The following is a 23,732-nucleotide window of genomic DNA, read 5'->3' on the forward strand; positions in this document are numbered from 1 at the left end:
ATAGAGGAACCCTATATTGTTGTAAAATAGATATTGAATATATTGTGTACAATTCTCACTTTTCTCAAATTCAAGTCTATTGCCTTTTTGTTCTGCATAGAAAAAAATGTTTAGTGCTGGAAACACCAAAGAAGATGAAGGACCAGGAAAGACTGCTCCTTACATGCAAACACCTTACCTCAGTATAGATCCAAATTACCTGGGTGGTGCGGGAGAATATATTTTACCAGAGGATGCATCAGCTGTAAGATCTCGAGTCCAAACCATGTTTTCTATTATTGGAACAGCCACCGTTGTTGGAGCTGGTATCGGTGGATTTGAAAGTTTGCGATACAGTGGACTGCAGTTGTTAAAGGTGGGTTTTTAAGTCATTGTAAGGAAAACAAGCATTATGTTCGGATTTTTTGGGGTTTATTTTGGATTTAAATGGTATCAATTCACTAGTCTTTTATTATTATTTTGCAACTTGACCAATAATTTGTCTGCGTTTGAATACAATTTTGTATGCAAGTTTAAATATATATATATTTATCATGATGTTTGAAATTTTTCTAACATTCTAAAAATATTTCATTTGATGTTTTATGTGTGCTGTAGTTTACTTTGCATAATAATTTGCAGTCTTTAAAGCATCTAAGTCTTGCTAATTATATGCATTTTACAGTAAGTGTGTTTGAATAAAATTTTGGGTGCACATTTATGTCAACGTGCCCAGACGTTCTGTTTTTCAAATGGTACTTTTCTGCAAATTAAATCTGATAACTTTTCCAGGGCAAGTCTCAACGAATGCAAATGACAAGTGCAGTTTTAAAAAATGGAGGACAAATGGCACAAAAATTTGGAGCCGTTGCGTTTTTGTATTGTGCCTGCTCAATTGTCACAGAAAAAATAAGAGGGGTTGAAGATGATTTAAATACTTTGGTTGGAGGAACAACTGCTGGGGCACTCTACTCATTACCTGGTTAGTGAACAGCACAATTTAATACTGATTTGGTGTGAAAGGGGCTATATATATATCTTTTTTGATTAGAGGTTTTGGCACTGATGATGTCATCAGTATTTCTGAAAAAAAATGATGACGGTCCCTTTGTGTAACTATTTGGGCATCATGTTTTTATATTCTTCATTAAACTTATGAACTAATCCCGCCTGAAATAGATTTGCAATTATGTTTGCACCAACTGTGATTAGGGCTTCTTAACTTGGGCACCCACAGTGAGATTTTTGTAAAGTCAGATGGTAGGTGCATAGTTTGGTCAAACAATACATTATATCAGAATAAGTTTGTTGACAAAAACATTCTTGGTCCCAATAAAAATTATGTAAAAGTGAAAAGTGTGGAAGCCATGACTTCGATCAGGGATTTCAAACATGCTGCCCACAGAACTGATATGGCCCGCAATAAAATACTGTGAAACAACATTTCGTCAAATATAAACATTTATTTTATTTTACTCACCTGTCAATTAATGAAACATTAACACAATCTTCTATGACTACATTAAGAATTTCAAATCATGTAATTCATTATTATTGTGATAAAATAAAGCGAAATAAGTCTTATCATAAAAACATAAACTTAAAAAACTTTTGTTGTTTTTTATTTGGCTACTGTTTTACTAATAAGTATGTTTAGCACCCCAGCTTCTAGGTAGCTTCTTAAAAACTTGCCCGGGATGACTTTGAGATCCCTGACTTACACAAAAAAGTTTTTAACACCATGATAGGCCAATCTTTTCAACTTAATTTGATTTAAACTGTTGTTTGTGTTTTTAGGTGTACTTAATGTTAAGAAACATGGCCCTCAAGCTGCCGAGGAAGAAGCAGTAGGAATTTTGCGAAAAACAGTCAGGTGATTATTACATCAGTATTAATCCCCTATCTTTATCACAATGTTTTTTTCTTCAACTTATTGGAGGGTGCATTTGGCCTGTGTGCCCCAGGTTGCACAATTTTCATTTAGAGCTAGTAAATAAAATTGCTTTCCAATTTTTTTAGACGATTGCCACCTGTAGGAAGATTCTTTTTTGGAGCCGGCGCAGGACTTGCTTTTGGAGGACTTCTTTGTTTGTACAGATCCCAAGCATCTGATTATATTCAAGAAATAACGAGAAAGTCTTAGTTTCAAACACACCAGTATTTATTTTATCAATTTTGCTACAAACCTGTAAGCTGCAAGTCTCTGTTGTCAGTCTGGCTCTTACCTTCGGAGGCTGTAATGCTTTCGAAGCGAAACATGCCAGCTTTACATTTCGCTGGCCACTTATCACTGTAACATCCCCATCCATTTAGAGCATTGCCTAGCAAACCTAAATCCATTTTTTGTCTCCAAAAAACAAACTACAAGCACTTCTTGAATAGAATCAGTCACTTGATCTTGTAATGGCGAAAAAACGCTTTCCCTATCTGTGACAGTTGTAAGGATTCAATGAAACATAATAAAACCATTAGTGACGCCTGGTTGCAAAACTTTACTTGTACACCTGGTTTGATGCATGATGTTTCGTTCAACATAATTTCTTTTTTGTATTGTGATGGACTATTTTGGTTTATTTTTGGAAAACAAAGCGTTTTTAGTCTGCGCGTGAGTTGTCTAAAGTTAAAACCAAAGATTTGCTGATATATTCTGCGACTATGTTAGACACATAATTCTTGCTTTTTTAAATAGCATTTCACAAGTGTTTTATCCAGTACTATTGACAGCTTAACGTTATGCCCAAAGAGCAGAAATGAACCCACGTAGGCATTAGTTAACCATTTTTGTACCGGCGGGTTACAATCAAACGAAGAATTCTAATTCCAGACCACCCAGATTATCCGACCTCTAAAACCACGTTTGTACTTAGTATTGCAATTAATAGATGAAATGCTTAGTACCTTGTCGCATTGCAACCTTAAGCCATGGTAAGTCAAATTTTCACCCACGGGCCACAGCTAGCTGTCGTAGACTAATCTTCTGGTCAGTTTGAAAAACAAATGCAAAATAGTTCATGGCTCCAGGCTCCTGATGAAATGCTTGCGACACCATGAAGTGTTTACGAATTTGTCGCGAATTCAATAATCCTAACATCAAAGTTCGTATAGCTATCAGGGTATCAAATGAATAAAGCCACTTACCCTATGCCTGCGAAACTTGAAAGGTTGGGACAGTTTTAGCCATGAAATCAGTTCAAATGGTCTACTCTAATGTTTCAAAATTGAACAAAATTTGGTACTTTAGAAACTATATATGAGATCAATTATTACCATTACGAATTGTTTATGAACGACCGCTGGCAAATCAGCTGACAATCGTATACATCTATAGTTAAATAATATTTATTTATAGGTCAGCTTCGGACACTAAATATCTAAAAACGCGTTTTTTTTTTTCAATGCTCAGTCGCAAGAACATTTTTGCACATACCCTACAATGCGTACTTCTAAACCTGTGGTTCCCAAACTTTTTCATATTTTTTTCAAAACGGTCCCTTTGCCATTATTTCGAGGGCTCGCGGTCCTTAAGCCGGAATGTGTATTTCATAAAAACGAAAGTTGATTGCAGGATTTTAGCTAGTTACGCAAAATTGCGCATAACAATCATTCAAAGACAGCATGTGACATCACAAACAGGACAAAACATTACGATTGTGCGCGAACAATTGCATTTTTGATAGTTGTCATTCAATAAAGGCTATTGTTTAGCAATAGAGACAGTCGATTCTCAATTCTACTTTGATTTAAACTTATTTAGTGGCACAAACTGACGCCAAATGAGATTATAGAATTACTTCAACCGCTTCGCGGTCCCCCCAAAATTGCCTCACGGACCCCTAAAGGACCGCGGACCCCAGTTTGGGAACCGCTGTTCTAAACTAAAGTAATCAAATTCAAAAATAAAACAAAACTTTTGTTTCGTTTGCCGTACAGACTGGCAAACACATGTTTAACAGAAAAAATAGAAACAAATTGGTTTGTTTGTGTATATTTGAGCATTTGCGAATCTATTAACGCTTACAATTGCCACACAACCAACACACATGTGTAAGCGCACCCAAAACGAATGATGAACAATAAATAAGTTGGCTATGTACGAACCACGGCACCAGGACAGAAGCCAATGTGAACTAAATCTCGGTACAGAAAACGATTCAGCAAAGATTTTGAAAAATATTTTGTGCCATTTTGAAACATATAGTTGCCACTGTTTACTACACGAAGCTTTTTTTCCAAAAAAAAACCAAACAGACAAACAAAATTCATCGTGTAAGCACACTTTTTACTGTTAGATTAAGCTTTTGCAATGTCTAGTTCCGAAAAAAATAGACATAGTGGCAAAAGTACAGCAGCCTAGTAGGTGTATACATCAGCAAAGCTTCAAGAAAAAAACCAGCAGACCAAAAACTCCAGGCATGAATATACATTAAGTTAAAGAGGAACGTCTTTGCGTAAGTTATAGTTAAGAAAACAAAACGATATTGTACAGGTGCTTAAAACAAAATGTGATTTATGTTTTTGACCAGAGGGTATAAAAATTACTACAAAACGCTCTTTTTTCTCAGCTATTTTCTCTTAGGTTTGAGATATATTCTATTCTGGAACGGTAGAAAAGAGTGAGACTTTGCTGGAAGGGGGAACTATTTCTAGGCAATAAATATGGTTCAATTATTTACGGTGAGTGCAGTTACATTACGAAGAAGCGAATAAAAAAGTCAAAAGTAATTGAGGTGACAGTTTACAAGTTCGAAGCTGGCATTTCGGTCCAGTTCGGGTGAAAGTCAATGACATTGCTGTTATTGGATTCGTTGTTTGCAGATGCGTAAGGAGGGGGGCCTGAGTCTTGGCGTGTCGTCATGTGGTTGATCACAATCGGTCCATTGTGACGTGAATTGTTGCTTGATGACGCCATTTCAGGGTCTGTTATTTCGTTCAGCTTTCCAAGTGCTTCGTCGCTATCTGTGGCCGCGGCAGAGTAACCGTCCCTCGCATCTTGGTCTCGTGTTGATCTTTTCCAAAAACGACAGTTCAGAAATAATCAAGAAATTTTAAATCAATACAGTATTTTAACGAGTTGCCTTGCTTGCCAGGTTAAGGTTGTATGGGGCTACAGTATGAAACTTTAAAATGGGCCCTATTCACACATGCTTATACATGTAAAACTGTCGTTAATAGAATAAAACACATAAACGTATGGATGTTCCCAGTGGCGTAGCCAGGGAGGGGCCAAAGGGGCCATGACCCCTCCCAAATTTTCAAAGTTGTATATTGAGAAACTTGAATTTAATGTAGTTTCGTCTCTTAACTATCAAAGGAATATATAAATTACCAAAGATGACTGTTGTCGCCAAGTTGTTAGACGAAATCCATGCTTTTTGTATATTTATGCAAACATGGCCTTTACGCCGAGCGTTAGCAAAAATCGGTATTGGACAACAAATGATTTGGCCCCTTTCAAAATTTTCGGCTGCCTACGCCACTGGATGTTTCCACCAGCAAGCACCCCCTTAATAAGGTACTGTTGTGTGTGTCCATAAAAATCTTACCACGATTTGGGAAAAGCAAGTGTTTGAAAGTGATGCTTGACCCAAACTAATCAATTGGTAACAATAGACAGGCGCAAACAGCTGCTAACGTAGTTTCGTTCGTTGTAATGTTTAAATGTACGGTTTTGCATTGTATGAAACAGTTGCTTTATGTAGTCAGATCCGATATTGTTGGGTAATGGTTACATAACTAGTCTATTCGTAATGTTGTGTTTAAAACTCCTATGTTTTTGAAAAGGATTTTTGAAATGACATCAGGCTTGAAACAAAGGGCTTCGCATTTATATGTCCTTATGCGTCTAAAGCGCAAATAGTAAACTGGAGTTTACTTAATAAAACCAGGTAAAACGTGACCAAAAATGACAACAAGCGGCGTGAGTCTTTCATGACCAAAACGCAACTCAGGTCAACAGCAACAACAATATAATATAGTTGTTAGTTTAACCTACTTGCGTTTGAGGAAGTACATCACGACCAGAACGATGATACCAAGAACAAGTATTGATAGCGTGATAGCGAAAGGTATCAGCCACTTTTCGTAGCTACCATCCCCACTTAAATGTTTAATGGTAAGCTGTTGCTTTTCCTCTTGGCTAAGCTGAACCATTTTAGTTAGTGTTTTAAAATTTTGTCAACTTGAAACGAAAATGTAATCTGTAATGTAACAAAACATATTATGCAGCGAAGTGGAGCCTCAACTGGTGGATTTTCTCTTAGCCTTTGGGTATTTTTCCATTGAGAAACTACTACGTTCTCGAGCCACTGTGTCATCACAATGCCCATTCATTACAGTGCCTCGGGACCCATTCACGTTGACTGGAAAATTTTAGGCCCTTTATTGGTCGATACTGGTCACGTGAGTACACACACCCGCCTACTACAGTAACTACACAACATGACACGAAGGACGAAAACAAACATATCTTTTTTGATGAAGTGGCCATAATAACTTGATTAATCTCCTCCAAATGTGGGGTGAAGGTTTGCATAAGGCACAAGAAGTCAGATTGGAAAAATACAGTTGTCGTCTTTGTCGATCAGTTTAGTGTTTTGTCTGACAACAGCCAATATAAAAACGACCAGTCATTGTGACTTTTACCTTTCACCTGAAGATTATTTTTCACTGCCAGTTATACTATGAAAAACAAAAACTTTCCTGACACAATTGTAAACGATTTTAAGAGCCTAATTTTACCACTGAAACTTCACAAAATAGATAAAGTATGTTAAACAAACTTACTGATACCTTCTAAACAAACTACGACACAGTTTTGTTTTAAAGCGATGTCTAAAAAGTAATCCGTAAATAAAAATTGTAGTGTTTCAGTTTTTACCCCAATGTCTGTAAAATACAGACGGTTATTAGACTACAACACTCGAGCCAAGCTGTAAAATCATTCACAGTCAGAACAGCAACACGAAACCACTAGCAAGCGATAACGGCTGACGCAACGAACACACCGTTTTAGTTCTATACTCTACAGACCGTTGCCCTGGATAGCTACAACGCCTAGAGCTGCCTCAGCCGCCTCTAAAACCCTTTTTCTCTTCGACTACCTGACGTCATAGGCCTTATCCGGGTGCGCGGTTATCGTTCGTGCCTTTGTGACGTTAGTATGGATGAGAACGTTGAATTTAACAATTCTCACTCGTCAATAACAGATGAATTTAGCTTCACCCTTGAAATCCAGTATAAAAAGACTGAGAAAACCACTCGGTTAACTATTTTAAACATTTAAAGACTTCGACAAATTTTGTACAAGCCTATGAAAACTTTAAACTCAAGTTTTTTTGAAATTTTTTGTTTAAAGTAGTAAGAAAATAGTTGTGTAAACATAATGGATTCAACGAGTCCCCCAATGTTTCATACAAACAAAGGCGAAAAGTTCAAATGTAAGCCCAGTAACGACAATATCAGCCACTAAGTTACTATACACTGCAGCTACAGCACACTGTTCTGGTTAGCAGTTCTAACTACTACCTGACTGTTGTGTTAAACCAAAACAAACACAACCACGCTGAGCCACGTCCGTTTACCAGAAGCACGTGCTTGACGATTGGATGCATGCTTGGATGAGCACAGAATGTTCTCTCAGCATGTGACTGTACTGTACCGAAAAGTTTACTTGATCGCAGCAAGCAAGCTGTAAGTTAAGTGTGGAAAATGTATCATTAAAACATATCGGTAGGCCTTCAATTAAATCAGGGAGACTTACGTTTAAAGTGTGACTTATTTCTAACAGTTTGAGAAACAGTCAGTCCATTTTTAAAGTGAAATTGACACATGGAAACCAGAAAATAGCCTGAGAAAAAGTTCGCGCCTTTAGACCAGTTTGAGCAGTTGATGGGCATTGTACTTTCCAATCTGCACAAAAGTGCATGAAGCAGAGGAGTTAGCAATTAAACCAAGAAAGAGATATAACCTGTAAACCAGATCGACCATGTCTGACAACTGACACTGACAGTTACACAGAGAAGTGTACCACACGTCGGCAAAGAAGTGCTTGTGCCTCAAAGTAAATGGCTTGATCTCAAGAAACCGGCTCAACAGAGCTCGTATAACACGACTTTTGACATTTGATCCATTAAGTTAACGCTCTATCATTCGAGCTGACTGTCAGCTGTCAAATTGTCTTGTAAGAAAGCTACATTTTGTGCCATTTTTATCCGTTTCTATTGTTTGAGTTCGATCGCTTTTAATGCTTTCTTAATTAGCCATAAATAAACTAACTGATACAATGTACGAATTGCTAGGGGGGAAACACAAATTAGGCCTGTCTGACTTATGATTACAATGTTATACCAACCACACAAGCACCAGCATATGTTTGTTTACAGGGCAGTGGCGGGAAATATAGGCATGGAATTACCAATGTATATTGTTGATGCGTTTACTGAAGCACCATTTTCAGGAAACCCTGCTGCTGTTTGCTGGGTGGGAAACAGGTTTGTTCGCTAACTTTACAACAATAGAAAAACACAAATGGGCTTACTTCAAAGCTCGAAATAACTTTGTGATTGCAAACACGTCGCAAGATACAACCACTTTCATTAATATATGACTTTTTTTATATTGAGCTTGTAAAGGTAACGTTGAGCTTGAAGGGCTGTCGTTGGTTTATGAAAGGCAGGCTCAATTCGGTCCTGACTTTACACTCGTTGGCATTTGTATCGTAATTTCACGTTGGTTATTTAAACTTATGGGCCTAGGTCAGGATTTTTAAAATGTTTTATGACATTTTTCGGGCCCTAATTTCACGCCCTCTTACGTCCACTTTGCGCCAATGTATCACTCATTGCGGATAACTATTTTAATTATAAAATTTTTCTACAGAAGGCTTTACAATTTTCACGGCCCTTTTCATGGAAAGCCTTTTGAGAGATACAGTGATTCAAGTATACCGAAATATCTTATTTTCTGCATTTCAGAGAGATATCAGCCACCACAATGCAGAAGATAGCGGCAGAGATGAACCTGTCTGAGACGGCTTTTGTCGTGTCGCCCAACGATGATTATTCTAAAGATGCTCGTTTCGGATTGAGATGGTTCACACCAACAAACGAGGTAATGTATATTACTTATACTAGTTGCTGAATCCCAAAAAACTGTAGAATTGAATTGTATATGTCTTTTAATTACCTACACTTTTCTATTTAATCTTTTTCGAATCGTTTATAGCAGTGGTTCTCAAACTTTTTTACCATGCGGCGCATTAAAGAACTAAAATTTCCATCCGCGGCACACTTCGCAGGGAAACACAACAGAAGTTGATCATAAGCTTATAATTAAGTTAACTTTCAACTTTATTGTGGTGGGTAAGGATGCTTTTTATTACCAATAACAAAATATGGGCTTTAAAACTTTGTTATGCGCACCAGTATTTCGCCGTAAATGCCTAAAACACTAGGGAATGTATTTGCACTTCAAAAAAGAAAATATTTCGCGGCACACTTGAAAATCTCTCACGGCACACTAGTGTGCCGCGGCACACAGTTTGAGAATCACTGGTTTATAGGCTAGGCCAATTTTGGTACGAAACAGAATTATAAGCTGGGCTTGGGTTTTGGCGTGGGTTTTGGTTCGGGCCGGGTGGCTATATGGCCCGCTTACACCTTCTATAGGCGATATTATATCATAAAAATATTTGTTGCATGAAGCAAAGTTTCTCTACGCATTTTTAACTCGTTTACGATTTTGCTCTTTTTAATGATATTATTTACTCCACATCTTTCCGTAACACATCAGTAATCTTGTCAAAATTAAATACCAAATTGATACCTGGATGATGAAAATTTTTATTTCAATGAACTTTTAAGCAAAAGTCAATTAAAAGTTTTATTTTTCAATGCAAACTACTGCAACAAAGACAGATGTACAATCTCGCTAAAAAAGAAAACTTCTCAGGTTCCTCTTTGCGGCCACGCTACTCTTGCCTCCGCTTCAACGATCTTCAACGTTGCCAAAAACCCTAGTTCGAGCATAACGTTCTCCACACTGAGCGGCGATTTGCATGCCCACAGATCAGAAGGTAAACTGCAAAATAATCAACGAAAATCTTTATGGATCACGATGAGATATATCGTGGACTGTATTAAGTATCGATGTGTTTGACACTGAGTCCGTAAAAACTTTTCAGGTGTCTGCGACCACTTTGCTGCATACCAAGATATTTTTGCAACTTTTCCTTAATACTATATTTTTATTACTTCCGCAAATGCTTATGGTGAGGAAAACGCATAGCCAATAACCTATAAGTATGTAAAGGTTTTTTTTTTGGAAGAGAAAATTGTAATTAGTGTTTTTTTTTAGTTTTAGATTTTGGGCGTTGGTTAACTTTAATTCGATTCAATCAGTGGAGGTTTTAAAATTTAGCTGCACTACCTCGGTTTTCGATTTTGGAAAAGTCGACAAGGAATTGAACACAGCCTTCCAATACTGGGTTAAAAATTACCTCCCTAAAAACCAACAAATATACATGAAAATATAAACCCTGACTTTTAAAAGTTAAAACGGACACCTTCCCAACAAACCAACTAACATAAAAACTATTTGACCATTTTATGACCAAGAATAGTCTTGCCTCTGGTCTGCACTTTGGCAGATATCAAAAGCTCTCAGGCACTCATATATTCAAACTCAGCTAAGAATAAATTTAGGCTTTGATGTAGCTTAAAACATATTTATTGAAACCGTTTCAACAAAACTATTGTTATCATTAGTGAAGCACTGTGTATCATATTCAATCATTGCACTATCTTCAAATTAAACCGGTACCGCTGAAACGTTTTGCGACCATTTGGATATCGGCTATTGGGTAATACTTCGCATAAACCCACTTTCAGATTACATTACGTTGAACTTTCCTTCAAATCCTCCCGAAAAGCTTACTGAGTCTAAACGGCTGGTTGCCAAATCGCTGTACGATGCAGTTCTTGGTGGAAGTCAAACAGAAATCGAAGAAGCTGTTATGCCTTGCAAAGCGGAGGACCTGCTTATTCGAATGAAGCCTGGTTTTACTAGGGAACATTTGGAAGCTTTGCGACCAAACTTTACCGCTATGCTCGCTGCACATAGTGGTACAGTCATCAGAGGTGTAATTGTGACGGTACAATCGGCTCAAGATAGTCAATACGACTTTTTGTCGCGATATTTTGCCCCTTGGATCGGAATTAATGAGGATCCAGCGACGGGTGCAGCTCATACTGTTCTTGCACCTTACTGGAAGACAAAGCTGGGCAAAACGCAGATGCTTGCACGGCAGTGTTCAAAACGCGGTGGAGATGTTAAGGTTACAGTACGGGACGATGGCAGAGTCAATATTTCAGGAAAAACCAGTGTCTTTCTTGAAGGCTCAATCTGTGTTCCAGCGACAGATTTGTAGGACGTCTCAAAACGACTCAATGTGTTTTCTTCAGTTTCAATTCAAGTACTATTCAGTTTTTACTAATTTGAATGCTCTTTCTAATAAAGTAGTAACCTAATTAATTCTTTCCAAACCTGTTGTATTCCTGTTTCTTCAACGTGAAGGTGTATTAATTATTGTGAAATATAAATTGCTTTTCGATGTATTCCGTTTGCTGCCCTAATTGTGTCTCTCTGTGTGTGTTATCTAGTGAAACTAACAATCTCTGTGTAAACTAGTTAATTTCCAAACCTTTGTGTTTGATCTAATTCGGAAAACAATGAAATTAAAAACATATACATAAAGATTGTTTCCTTTCAATTATTGTCAGGTTGCTAGGATTCCAAGATTTGAAAACGTCAGGTTGCTAGGATTCCAAGATTGTAAATATTGTCAGCTGTCAAAGTGTACCTATAGGCTATTAAAAACATGGACTAAAAAACTCAACATTGGTTGAAAAATTTGCACGAAATATTTTTACTTCATAATAACTATTGCAAATGTTCTTCTAGGGTACATTGTATTGGATTTTCCTCTGAACCCACCGGGTGAACTGTCTGAGGAGGAACAGACTCTGGCCGATAATCTTTACGAGAAAATACTCGACCTAAAGAAAGGTGACATTCAAGAAACAGTAATTTCGCGGCAAACAAAGAAACTACTGATTCGCATGCAACCTAGTTTCACAAGAGAAGATTTAGAAGCTTTGAAGCCAACCATTACAGCAATGCTAGCTTCACATGATGGTTCCATTATCAAAGGTGTAATTGTGACCGTTCAACCAACGCAAGACAGTCAATACGACTTTTTGTCAAGGTACTTTGCCCCATGGAACGGTATAAACGAAGACCCAGTCACTGGTTCAGCGCACACGGTGCTTGCTGCTTACTGGAAAACACAACTCGGCAAAACGCAGATGCTTGGAAGACAGTGTTCGAAACGCGGTGGGGATGTTCTAGTTACTGTAAGGGACGATGGCAGGGTTAACATTGCCGGGAAAACCAACGTCTTTCTGAAAGGATCAATATGTATGCCTACACCGGATTGCTAAATTTCAGTGGTGGAATACTTTAAGTAGATTTTGTGCTGTACAAACCGAAACGGCGCATGCAAAAAAATATAGCCTACTGAGAATCGGATAGAGACATTATCCTTATGTATTTATGTATGTAGAAATGGTGTTAATGGGGCAATAACTCTACTTAGAAAGCCTGGCTGATGCCCAGTTAAAAGTCAGCTAAATTGATCCTAAATTGCGTTAAAATCTTTAAATCAGTGGATTTTAAACATTGCTAAAGCACGGGCCACGTTTATAACTTTATTAGGGATTACGGATTCCAGTGTTAAGTTTATCTTGTTATAACTTACTTTCCATAGAAATATACTTGTCCTCACGGACCCCCTGGTACTTTCCGATATGGGTCCTTGATAAGATTCCGATATGGGTCCTTGAAACGAGGTGCATTAGGAAAAGTTAAATTGACTGTTTTACTTGCGCCGTCCTTGCCATTACTCAACATCATGAGGGTGTACATTTCACAACCTCTGTACAAAGTCGTTATTATTGTTTTGGTGTAAACTTGGTTGTTTTCGACTGTTTGTACTTAAAACCATCTAATGGACTTAAGGACCTAACCACAAGTGTAACAACAATTTGTTCAGGCCTTCTTGAAATTGTAGCGACCATGTCACGTGATCTGATGCAGTACGAAACTTGTGCTGATTGTACAAAGTTTTTCACGAGGCAGCCAATATCAGTAGTAAATAAAACAATAATTTTTAGAGCTGATGCAAAGGAATTGGGCAAATATATTTTAGTTTGAGGGTTTTCAATGCTTCGTGCACGACAGCATTAGATAAATTAGGATTTCTGTAGATTTTAAATTTGAAACCGTATGTGTTACGTTAAAGTGGCCTTGTGAATTTGCAGGAAAAGCAGTTGAGCGGTAAAAGATTGTCAAAAGAAAAACGTGTTTGTTTATGCATTTTTAACCCAAACACGAAAAATAATATGCTAGATTGATCCAAGAAAGCATGCAACCACATTGAAAGTTGTCATTTTCAATATTATATTTTTAGCGCATTTGAAGTTTTGAACGAGATGCACGATACGATATTTTTGCAAATTGATGAGATTTAGTATAATAAAACCTACAGAATCTTTTCAATTCATCTAAGTGATTAAATTTCATTGGGTTATATATCAAAAGTATCACAATTTTTGTGAAAATGATTGCAAAAGAAGCCTTAATCAATCGTTCTGCTCCGAGCCAGCCCAAGCAGATAAGTCGTGTGATGTATGGCAGCAATCCATCATCTCCTTATGCTCCTTCAACACCAAGTCGCGGTGACCAAGTCCCAGTGCGAAAACGACCTGTACCCACTGCTGGGACGACCAGTTCTCCATCTGATGCTAGGTAAAAATTATTCTCAATTTTTGACATAAGTTTAAACGTTCATTTCATTTATTGTTAAATTAAATTGTGTTATATGCATTACATAGTCAGTATTCAGAATTGTTGTGTAATAATCATTAACTATGCTTTATTTCAGGGAGTCGAAACGCTTGTCATAAGGTTTCCGGTTCGGGTTCACTTATTTTTGTTTTTAAGGGTTCGGGTTCAGTTCAGGTTTTCAAAAATGTATACTTTCGGGTTCGGGTTCAGTTCAGGTTTTCAAAAATGTATACTTTCGGGTTCGGGTTCAGTTCAGGTTTTCAAAAATGTATACTTTCGGGTTCGGGTTCAGTTCAGGTTTTCAAAAATGTATACTTTCGGGTTCGGGTTCAGTTCAGGTTTTCAAAAATGTATACTTTCGGGTTCGGGTTTTGTTCCGGTTTGGGCAAATTATCTGGTCCAAACCGGTTTGCGGTTTTTAAACCGGTTCAAATTTTCATTCGTTTCAATTTAATTCTACCCATCATCTACTTGGCCTTAGCAAACTCCAAAATATTTTTGACCGTGCACTGTTATTTTTGACACGCCCTATAAGTGTTATCTCGCGCATTCTCCAGTGTGCTGTTTTGAAAAAAAAATCACAAATATAAAACAGACTGCATTTTTTCTAGTTCAGTTCCGGTTCGGGTCCAACGCCAAACAAAAAAAAGTTCTCAACTCCGGTTCGGGTTTTTTAGAAAATCGTAATTAGCGGTTCGGGTTTAATGAAATTAACCACTCAAACTCACTGCTTTATTTAGTACAAGTTAAACCACAAAACAAGCACATTTTACAATGTAGCTTGACAACAGCTTTATAGTTTCAGAAAATAATATGCATGCATTTTAAATTCTCTTTTTTTTTCCAGAAACAAGCAAATGATCAAAAAGAAAAAGCTTTCAGACAAAGTTTTACCACAAACTGTGCGTGACCTTGTGCCGGAATCACAGGTATTACCAGAAAAACTAGCACTCACTGTCCTAATTTGTGTAACCCTTATATTTTTGCTAGGCTTACATGGACTTGTTAGCTTTTGAACGAAAGTTGGACTCCACAATTATGAGGAAACGCTTGGACATTCAGGAAGCTCTGAAAAGGCCAGTAAAAGTGAAACGCAAGCTTCGTGTTTTCATTTCCAATCAGTATTTTCCTGCCAAAGTGGATGCTGAAACAAAGGATGATTCTGCCAAGGTGTGTTAAGCATGTAATATGTCAAATATATTTATTCATTTTCAACTAGTTGTAAACTTTGCATAATGTTTTTGAAAGGTGTGTGTGGATTTTTGATGTCATTTTGTGTTGAGCCAGTCTGCAGAGTATGGCAGTAGGATTCGCGAGTAGTTTTAGAAAATGTTGATTGTATGTGGAAATTTAGCAAATCCTTCTATACTGTTCCACATATTGAATTTGGTGTGCATTTTTTTAAACAATTGTTAGAATGTTTGTAAATTGTTAGTCACATAACAATTCAGGGACTGCCATATTCTGCTGAATAGGTTTTAGGGGTGGTACTAAATGCTGCTGTGTTATCAGTATTAAATACTACTATGTATATATATATATGTTACCTCGTGGCATTCCACATGTAAAAATGAACATGTTTCGTACCACTAGTGTGTATGAATCAATTTTATACTTTCTATAAATTGTTTTTTAAATATTGTTATTTGCAGTTAGCTGTTAAAACACATCTGTAGTACATACTCAAAAACATTGAAATATTTAGCCATCTTGGGAATTGAGGGTCGAAGGCAGGCTGCTTGACGATCCAATTCATCCAGCAAAGCATGAGAATTTGAAGCAGAAACGAAAGTTTTCTTCATTTTTTAAAAGTCTTGTGATTGAGTTGGACAAGGATTTGTATGGACCAGATAATCACTTGGTTGAGTGGCACCGCACCAGCAGCACTCAGGAAACTGATGGGTTTCAGGTAAGACATGACAATTTGTACCACCCATTGATTTTGCACAGATGTTTTTTTGGTTGTTTGTTTTCTTTTTAAAAACATATTGGTGTTTCTACACTGCTGTCGTATTTTTCCAAATTATTGCACTGTAATAGCATAACACAGCTATTCAAGCTAGGCAATTTTTTTGTGGTATGATTTGTACTTCTATGTGATGATTTGTACTCTATTAATAATTAATATTACCCAATTCAATTTCTTTGCAGGTAAAGCGACATGGTGACAAAAATGTGAAGTGTACAATGTTGTTCATGCTGAACTACATGCCACCCCAGTTCAAGCTCGATGGTAGATTGGCAAGATTGCTGGGAATTCACACTCAATCTCGTCCAGTTATAATACAAGGATTGTGGCAGTACATCAAGTCTCACAAGCTTCAGGTAGGCCTCTATGTGTGCAAAAAGCGCTATATTTTACATCTTACTTCTATTTTTGTGCTATTGTTTTTTGTTCAATCAACTGCCATTTTGAAACATCTGTGTTATTTGCTGTGATTTAATATTGTTTTGTTGTTGTTTAAAAACTTCATGCATACTTTTACACCCACTTGGTTTATTTTCTAAGACACATTTAACACAAAATTTACAAATCTATTTTCTGTTTTTTTAAAGCGAGTTTAATAATTTAAGAAACTAAAAAATTGTGTGCAGAACTTTTTTATGTATATTTGGTTAAAGGCAACCTCAAATTATAAACTCCATTCTGTGATTAACTTTTTATAACTAATTTAGGCAAAGAAAATGGAAACATTTGCACAATTTCGTTTTATTTCAGGATGCACATGAGCGTGAGTTTATCAACTGCGATCCATATTTGGAACAAATCTTGGGTCGTCCGAGAATGAAGTTTGCTGAGATTCCACAATTGTTGCAACCATTATTGCATCCACCAGACCCAGTGGTTATTCACCATGTTATTAGTGTGGATCCGGCAGATGCAAAGAAACAAGCTTGTTATGATATTGAGGTAAGCAATTTATATTACTGTTTTTTTCTGTCAAAATTTAAAGCTATGGTGCTTGATTTGGGTTTGACCAAAGTCCATAGTTAGAATTAAAACCTCATAGTTCAAAAACTTGGGAAAAACTATTGTTTCTCTATTTTTTTGTCTTTGTAGCAGTTAAAGTTGTTTTGAGACCACCAAACAAAAAATATGTGTACAAAATCCAACTAAACCGAAAAATGTGCAATGAACAAATTAAATTAGAGATGAACATAGGAGATTAGGCTAGTGTTTATAACATAACAATCTTTACTAAGTGTTTTGCTTATTATTTGTTGTGTGCATTAATTCCCAAATTAGTGCCTGTACTTTCACTTGAAGTACAGAATTTTATGGATTTGTCTACAACAGGGGTGGGCAACCTTTTTCACTGTGGGGCCAAATACTATTGCGATGATTAGATCGCGGGCCGCATCTTTAGATAAAACATGGTGATTTTACTCGTTGCATACCAAAAATGCCTTGCTACAAGTAAAATTCGCATTTAATTCTAGCATCATATTGTCAGGTCGCAGAAAAATAGCACCGGGCGCACTAATCTATATAACAATCTCAAAAAAATATACTAATTTGGACTCGTTTGCCATAACATTTGAAATCCAAGTGCCTCTGCGGGCCGCACAACTTTAATCAAAGGGCCGCATGTGGCCCGCAGGCCGCAGGTTGCCCACCCCTGGTCTACAGTAACAAAAAAAATAATAAATAAATGTTCTTTAAGTTAAAGCAGAAGCCTTGTTATGTGGTGTTTACATCAACTTTGCTTTCAGGTTGAATTGGATGACACACTAAAGACTCAAATGAGTTCATTTTTGCTTTCGTCTGCAAGTCAACAAGAAATAGCTGATTTGGAACGTCGTATTCAGGACACAGTGATCAAAGTAAAACAACATCGCATCCAGAGAGAGTTTTATTTAGGTTTTTCCGAAAGTCCACAGGTAAATATCTATTAATAAGTGTCTGACATTGTATTGTATTAATTTTCAATAGTGATGGGACGATACCAGGTTTTGAAGCAAGTACCGATACCGAGTATGAGTACCACATGTATATGCCTTCAAAACTGAGTACCAAGTACTTAAGTGTAGTGTTGTATAGTATATCACTGGCTAATTTTTCTGCCATGGCCCGTGCACACACACATGCAGAAAAAATGGAATCTCCATGTGATAGAGAAAAAGATATACGTAAACTGGCGGAACGTTTTTCCAATTTTGTGCTGTCTGAAGCAAATATTGGCATAAAGTTGCCCCTATTCTAATAGTGTAAACCGGACTTCGGCATCGAACGTTGATATCGAAAACTGAGACAAAATATTTTGATACCGAGTATGAGTATCGATACCACTGAAATTGTTCGATACCGAGTACCGGTTACTAGGGATGTGCCAAAACTGCAAATGTTCTGTTTGGTCGAGCACCGAGCATCTCAGTTTAATGCTCGGTGCTCGGCCGAGCACGCTCGGTGCATTATGACGTCACAAAAAAATCCCCTTTCTACGTTTTAGCTCTACAAGGTCTCTTACGTCACCGGCGGTGTTTTATTAAGCTGTACATACCCATAAGGTACGCGTTTTTCCACCATCTAATACATTAAAAAATCAATCGTTTTTGTTTATAGACACCCTTTAGAACAATAGTTACGTATGTCAGCAGGGCATGAATATGCAAATTTAACGCTCGGGTCAGTTTGTGCAACTGCTCGACCGAGCACCGAGCATTAAAAACAGCGACGCTCGGTACCGAGTACTCGGGTTCTGGCTCGGCTCGGCGCATCCCTACCGGTTACCCATCCCATCACTAATTTTCAACCTGATGTACTACACAGAATCAGGAAACAGCTGCAAAAACCTTGTTGGTAAAAATATGTAAATGTATGAATATAAACATAAATAGGACATGATGTGAAAAGACGCAGCAACTGCACCCTTATGGGGTTTAAAGTTTGTGGAAGAACCCTATATTGTATGACCATAATCACTTTGTGAAGTCTGTTTTACAGCAGTCCTATTGCTTGATCTTTGCATTCAAACTTGTAGTTTTGGTGAAGATTCTTATTTATTGACTTATGTGCCTGTATTTAGGAGTTTGTAGCAGATTGGATATCTTCACAAACCAAAGATCTGAAAACCATGACAGATGCTACTGGCAATAAGGAAGAGGAACGGGTTGCTGACCATTACTATGCTCCATGGGCACAAGAGGCAGTGTCTAGGTATTTTTATTCCAAGGTGCAGCAAAGGCGCTTGGAACTGGAACAAGCTATTAAGAGTTCTAACATCTAGACTGGGTGGTTGATGTGGAGAAAAGTGTACAGGAAATTGGATTGAAGACTGCCATGCTTACCAGCTGCTATAAACATTGATTTACTGCATTGTCACTTTGTGACATTACTAACTTTTTGTAATTTGTTGTAACCAGACATTTTGTGCCAGTAAAAAATGCTGAATAAACCTTTTCGGAAAAATTATTGGTATTATTTTTGGGGGGGAGGGGGGGGTTGATAGTTGCTACAGATTCAAATTATGTGGCAACCAGAAAACAAGAAAAGTGTGTTTTTAATGCCTGTTGCTATATCACACAACAAGATTGACTGATTTCAAAGTGTGGCACTCTGTGGGTGAAATCGCTACTTTACACATGGACAGGCGATTTTTTTGCTTGTTAGGATCTTACTTTACAGTGGTTATGTAAGTAATGTTTCACATTTTTCGCTGTTAATCTTAACAGACTTGGTGTGATGAAACTCAAATCCCTGCTACAGGTAAAAAATAAACCTCGGCCTGAGGTGTTGTGAGATGAACAAACCGCTTTCTCCGAACAAGGAGTTGCTGTAACAGATTGTTTCTTGCAAAAATATGGCATGTGATATGTCGTGGGTCTCATTAATGCAAATATTTGTTTGAAAATAGTCGTTTCACATGAAAATTTATTTATATGGTTGTTCTCATTTTGGTGTCCATATTGATGGTCACCCTGTGTATAGCCTTGTTCAAAATTCTGTCCTGGCTTCGTGTACAGTGGCATAATTTGGTGCTAGATGGTTGTTGTTGGATTAGAGTCTTTGTTTGTTTTTGCCAAACAAACAGAGTTTGGTAAGCCTTTTTATTTTACAGCTAAAATATGATTTTCTAACAACTTCCACACACCTAAATTTCTGTCCACAAACTTTTGTTGTTGCTAAATTACTGGTCTGGTACCTTTTTTGTGTGACAGGCAAAGCAAAAATATTACCACAATAATACACCACTTTGTCTGTCAATCATGTTTTTGTTTCTGCACTAGTCGTAAACAATAAGTCAGTTTCATCAGTGGCAAAAGTTTTGTCAGTCTTTTCCATCCGTCTTCTTGTGATGGCAGCTTGCTTGTCAACATATTTTGTGGATCCTTTCTTGCCTTGTAAATGTCGAATCTGTGGAACAAGCACTGACTGTTAGTAATTGATATAAAATGGGATAAATTCATTATTACCAGGTTGGGCGATTTGTAATCAGGATTGATGTAGAGGACGGGACCACCAAAGCTTCCAGACAAGATGCGAGCAAGGGTCATGGTAAATCGTGGACCTAAAATTAATGGTAGCAAGGTTGAATAAAACACTTTGTAGCTACCGAATTAGTTTCTCCATTTTTTTTTGATGTACAGGTAAAACAATATACCATTATTGATTGAAACTTCAATTAAACTTGCATCGGGGCAGACAGGTTGGTGTAAACTTTGCGGCAAGTCTGAGCTTTAAATCAGATTTATTGTTGATTTTGATATTTGCTTATGTAGGCCTCACGAGTCACACCTCCAATAAACAACAGCTAATCAAACATGCAAACAAAGTCGGCCAAATGTCTACCTTAGGCATTCTGTAGCATGAAGTGTGATTCTTTGTTAAGTAATGCACATATTTCTACATTTTTCTTGGTAAACAGGGATATATAATAGGTTTTGAGGGTTGTTTTAGGGGACCATATGCTACAAATCACTGTCCTACCTATTTCCACCAAGTCACCATTTTCTTCAACTATCTGGTAATTTCGAAACCAAATCTTTCCATCCCTTTGACTGAAGTTGAAAACATGGTCCACAAAAGGTTGACTTTTGGGATGATAATTTGGTGTCCCAAAAACTTGAATAAAAAGCTCTTTCAACAGCTGCATATGAGGTGTTGTATCGAAATTCTACAAAGAAAATCAAGCCATTAGTTGACAACTGAAAAAGTCATATTTTCCATGATAATAAATGTTTTTCTCATAGAAAATAAATTGTGTGTGTGATAAATTTAGCTTACCTCATCAAAAGACAAAATAGGCCTTGATGAAGTCAAACAGTTTCCAGTAAATTTTAATTCATCCATCATGTTTACTACAACAAAACAAAAATGCATAAATGTTTTTATTTCGCCCTTTTGCATGTGTTATTCTTACAGTATTCCATATGAAACAGGGCTGATGGACCATGTGGAACATTCGACACCCACATGTACACATCCCGCTTCTTTTTTCCAACCAAAAATACACATTTGTTGCAGTTTTTGATCTCCGCGATTTCATTCACCATCAGCAAGTCACTTTTACGATCCATTTTGACATCTGTAACATAATGACACAAAACATTAGTTTTTAGTTTGAAGTGTTTTTACTGCCATTGTTTTTGATTAGTGCAACACTTCTGTACTATTTGAATATATTTTATTCATACCAAAACAATATATAACTCAATATATCTTACGGCTGCAAAAGTGGACAAAATCAATTTTACTGAAATCACCAAATACATACATAGTACTCTTAAAATTATATTATGAAGGTCAGGATTTGTGCCACAAAAAATAGCATTTGCCCAGGTCAAAACCTAATTTCTTTATGTTTTAGCAAATATCACATGTTGACCTGTTTTTGTGTGTGGCATCAGATTACGGAGATCTTTAACTAAATGTCTTCCCTTGTATGTTATTCCTCTTGAGGTAAATATCAGTACACGCTGTTTATTTGTCCAACGCTTCTGCAATATAAACACAAATGTAAATAATATGGAAGTGTTTATGATACATATTTAAAAATATAAGCAAAGAAACTAAATTTATGTAAAAATAGTTTAATGGTAGGTAACACGTTTGAATGCCTGCAAAAAATATAAATTACTCCTAAAAATTTCAAATTTAAACAAAGGCTATCAGGTTTGCCATGTATGAAAACAAAATCTAGTGACCTAAAGAGGCCCTTAAATCGGTAAAGAATAAATAAGATTTTATTAAAAATGCGTAGCAAGTCAAACTGTGGTTAATGCTTGTTTCAATATGTACAAAACTAATTACAACTAAAAAAACGTTGATATACTTTTGATACTGTCGGCATGTCTGTGAGTTCGTTTGTGACTTGTTCCTCTTCATTTTCAACTTTGTTTTCTCCATTTAGTTTTCTCACTTTGGCCTTTCGACTCATTTTTGATTTGCGTTTTCGTTGCACTGCCATTGCACAGGTAAATTACGCACGGAACAACAATAATAATATAATTTTATCACAAACAGACAGAACACATGTGTTTAAATGCAAAATTACGTAGTAAATGTAGGAACAAACCTTTCTAAGAATACTTTGAAGTGTCACTCTGTAGGTCAGTGTCAGTAGCCTTTAACAGTGGTTCTCAAACTTTTTTTTGTTGCGACGCCTCTGGACAAGTTTTCTGGTCTTGCGACGTACCAGCAAATAAAAGTTAATGAGGAAACTTATTATTAAAGTTGTGTTTATCGATACAACCACCAAAAGCCACGAAACGGAACTATTCTGCGACGCCCTTGGAAAATTGAAACGACGCACCAGGGCGTCGCGACGCACAGTTTGAAAACTACTGGCCTATAACATGGAACATTTTTGTTAGACTTCTTTGCTATACCTGTTTTAATATTTTGTTTGCTGTTTGCCAAAATCCTTTGGGACACAAGAATAATCTGCTGCACCGTGTAACAAAAATGAAAAAACAACCGTATCGGATTGTATACTCTTATAAGTTACGATGTCAACCTACAACCCTACGTTGTTGTATTTATATGACATGATAAAGTTGTTTCTCACACCTACCTCCAGAAATTATCGAAATCTTTTATTCTTGCAATGAAAACACATAACTGCTTTAAACCAGCGGTTCTTAGCCTTTTTTGTCCACGCCCACCCCCTAACATGTTTGTCCGAAACAGGCAAAAACTACTACTTTTTAGTGGTAAGTGTACCCAAAGTTTCGAGCACATGCACCATTGGGGTTACCAGAAATCACCCCACCCTATTATGTAAAATGTGTGTTACGTCATCATGATCCGTTTCTTTTTAAAACTCGTTCGTTGTTTGTTCACAAACAATGCACTCCACATGAAACATGCTGACTAAATTTGTTTATTTAACTTTGGACTCGCGCCCCTCTTGGAAATGTCTAATGTCACGCCTGTTAAGAACCACTGCTTTACTAGTATATAAATAAATATGCCTACCCGATATTTGACCGATCAGACCTACCGGCAAGACGCGTTTCCTGTACAAAAGTGTATTTACAAGTGAAAAAACGCACAGTGAAAATTTGTAACGACAAGGAATTGCCTTGTGGATAATTATTATGACAAAAACAAGTAAGCTCGAACCACTAACGTTTTCTGATAAGTAAAATAGTTCAAACGTTTTGTAAGACAATGTAAACAAGGCAATACGATTTAAGGAGAAGGTCAATCGCTAATTATATAAGTTAATTTAGATATGGTTTAAGCCTTTACACATACAGTAGCCACATCATGAGATTTGTAGGTAATGTACAAAAAAAACATGCAACTGTTTTATTGTTTTTTAGACAAGCCGGGATTCCTTTTCACTACCTTTTTCAAAAATGAGCGAATATGTTTAACATTTCAACACGTTTCAAACTATGTACAC

General features: G+C 36.9%; 5 protein-coding genes across 6 annotated transcripts; 3 read left to right on the forward strand and 2 right to left on the reverse strand.

Moving 5' to 3' along the window:
• Positions 1-71: 71 nt before the first annotated feature.
• LOC145223046 (mitochondrial import inner membrane translocase subunit Tim23-like) lies at positions 72-2,583 on the forward strand. The gene is made up of 4 exons (XM_080089342.1): positions 72-355; positions 772-961; positions 1,777-1,852; positions 1,999-2,583. Exons 1-4 carry the CDS (start codon positions 107-109, stop codon positions 2,120-2,122), a joined length of 639 nt encoding a protein of 212 aa, XP_079945468.1. The 5' UTR covers positions 72-106; the 3' UTR covers positions 2,123-2,583.
• Positions 2,584-3,948: 1,365 nt separating this feature from the next.
• Positions 3,949-6,995, reverse strand: LOC145223047 (uncharacterized). The gene is made up of 2 exons (XM_080089343.1): positions 5,972-6,995; positions 3,949-4,985 (listed from the first exon to the last, which is right to left on the reverse strand). Exons 1-2 carry the CDS (start codon positions 6,127-6,129, stop codon positions 4,715-4,717), a joined length of 429 nt encoding a protein of 142 aa, XP_079945469.1. The 5' UTR covers positions 6,130-6,995; the 3' UTR covers positions 3,949-4,714.
• A 521-nt stretch (positions 6,996-7,516) lies between these two features.
• Positions 7,517-13,695, forward strand: LOC145223275 (phenazine biosynthesis-like domain-containing protein 1). Of its 2 annotated transcripts, none has more exons than XM_080089672.1 (5): positions 7,517-7,668; positions 8,361-8,468; positions 8,952-9,087; positions 9,928-10,051; positions 10,866-11,711. In XM_080089672.1, exons 1-5 carry the CDS (start codon positions 7,607-7,609, stop codon positions 11,402-11,404), a joined length of 969 nt encoding a protein of 322 aa, XP_079945798.1. In that variant the 5' UTR covers positions 7,517-7,606; the 3' UTR covers positions 11,405-11,711. The 2 variants fall into 2 exon arrangements, with proteins under 2 accessions (XP_079945798.1, XP_079945797.1); XM_080089671.1 differs by lacking the exon at positions 10,866-11,711 and adding an exon at positions 11,938-13,695 and having other exon boundaries at positions 7,520-7,668.
• Positions 13,655-19,291, forward strand: LOC145223274 (SWI/SNF-related matrix-associated actin-dependent regulator of chromatin subfamily D member 1-like). Its single transcript, XM_080089670.1, has 8 exons — positions 13,655-13,842; positions 14,729-14,810; positions 14,872-15,051; positions 15,587-15,790; positions 16,033-16,206; positions 16,601-16,792; positions 17,596-17,763; positions 18,909-19,291. Exons 1-8 carry the CDS (start codon positions 13,655-13,657, stop codon positions 19,107-19,109), a joined length of 1,389 nt encoding a protein of 462 aa, XP_079945796.1. The 3' UTR covers positions 19,110-19,291.
• Positions 19,292-20,070: 779 nt separating this feature from the next.
• Positions 20,071-22,372, reverse strand: LOC145223276 (ribosome biogenesis protein BRX1 homolog). The gene is made up of 7 exons (XM_080089673.1): positions 22,155-22,372; positions 21,708-21,819; positions 21,243-21,407; positions 21,107-21,180; positions 20,810-20,996; positions 20,296-20,390; positions 20,071-20,236 (listed from the first exon to the last, which is right to left on the reverse strand). Exons 1-7 carry the CDS (start codon positions 22,287-22,289, stop codon positions 20,087-20,089), a joined length of 918 nt encoding a protein of 305 aa, XP_079945799.1. The 5' UTR covers positions 22,290-22,372; the 3' UTR covers positions 20,071-20,086.
• Between the last annotated feature and the right edge of the window lie 1,360 nt (positions 22,373-23,732).

The sequence above is a fragment of the Phallusia mammillata genome, chromosome 4, assembly GCF_965637545.1.
Source record: "Phallusia mammillata chromosome 4, kaPhaMamm4.hap1.1, whole genome shotgun sequence".
Lineage (NCBI taxonomy): Eukaryota > Metazoa > Chordata > Ascidiacea > Phlebobranchia > Ascidiidae > Phallusia > Phallusia mammillata.

Excerpts from the sequence above, each read along its gene's own strand:
- LOC145223046 (XM_080089342.1), top strand. The coding sequence starts at position 107 with ATGTTTAGTGCTGGAAACACCAAAGAAGATGAAGGACCAGGAAAGACT. Across the intron at positions 356-771 it reads GTGGACTGCAGTTGTTAAAG|GGCAAGTCTCAACGAATGCA; the intron begins GTGGGTTTTTAA and ends TAACTTTTCCAG. Across the intron at positions 962-1,776 it reads GGCACTCTACTCATTACCTG|GTGTACTTAATGTTAAGAAA; the intron begins GTTAGTGAACAG and ends TTGTGTTTTTAG.
- LOC145223047 (XM_080089343.1), bottom strand. The coding sequence starts at position 6,129 with ATGGTTCAGCTTAGCCAAGAGGAAAAGCAACAGCTTACCATTAAACAT. Across the intron at positions 4,986-5,971 it reads ATGTACTTCCTCAAACGCAA|ATCAACACGAGACCAAGATG; the intron begins GTAGGTTAAACT and ends TTTTTGGAAAAG.
- LOC145223275 (XM_080089672.1), top strand. The coding sequence starts at position 7,607 with ATGTTCTCTCAGCATGTGACTGTACTGTACCGAAAAGTTTACTTGATC. Across the intron at positions 9,088-9,927 it reads GGTTCACACCAACAAACGAG|GTTCCTCTTTGCGGCCACGC; the intron begins GTAATGTATATT and ends AAAACTTCTCAG. Across the intron at positions 10,052-10,865 it reads GCATGCCCACAGATCAGAAG|ATTACATTACGTTGAACTTT; the intron begins GTAAACTGCAAA and ends ACCCACTTTCAG.
- LOC145223274 (XM_080089670.1), top strand. The coding sequence starts at position 13,655 with ATGATTGCAAAAGAAGCCTTAATCAATCGTTCTGCTCCGAGCCAGCCC. Across the intron at positions 15,052-15,586 it reads CAAAGGATGATTCTGCCAAG|CCATCTTGGGAATTGAGGGT; the intron begins GTGTGTTAAGCA and ends TGAAATATTTAG. Across the intron at positions 15,791-16,032 it reads AGGAAACTGATGGGTTTCAG|GTAAAGCGACATGGTGACAA; the intron begins GTAAGACATGAC and ends ATTTCTTTGCAG.
- LOC145223276 (XM_080089673.1), bottom strand. The coding sequence starts at position 22,289 with ATGGCAGTGCAACGAAAACGCAAATCAAAAATGAGTCGAAAGGCCAAA. Across the intron at positions 20,997-21,106 it reads CTATTTTGTCTTTTGATGAG|AATTTCGATACAACACCTCA; the intron begins GTAAGCTAAATT and ends TTTTCTTTGTAG. Across the intron at positions 20,391-20,809 it reads TGGTGACTTGGTGGAAATAG|GTCCACGATTTACCATGACC; the intron begins GTAGGACAGTGA and ends CATTAATTTTAG.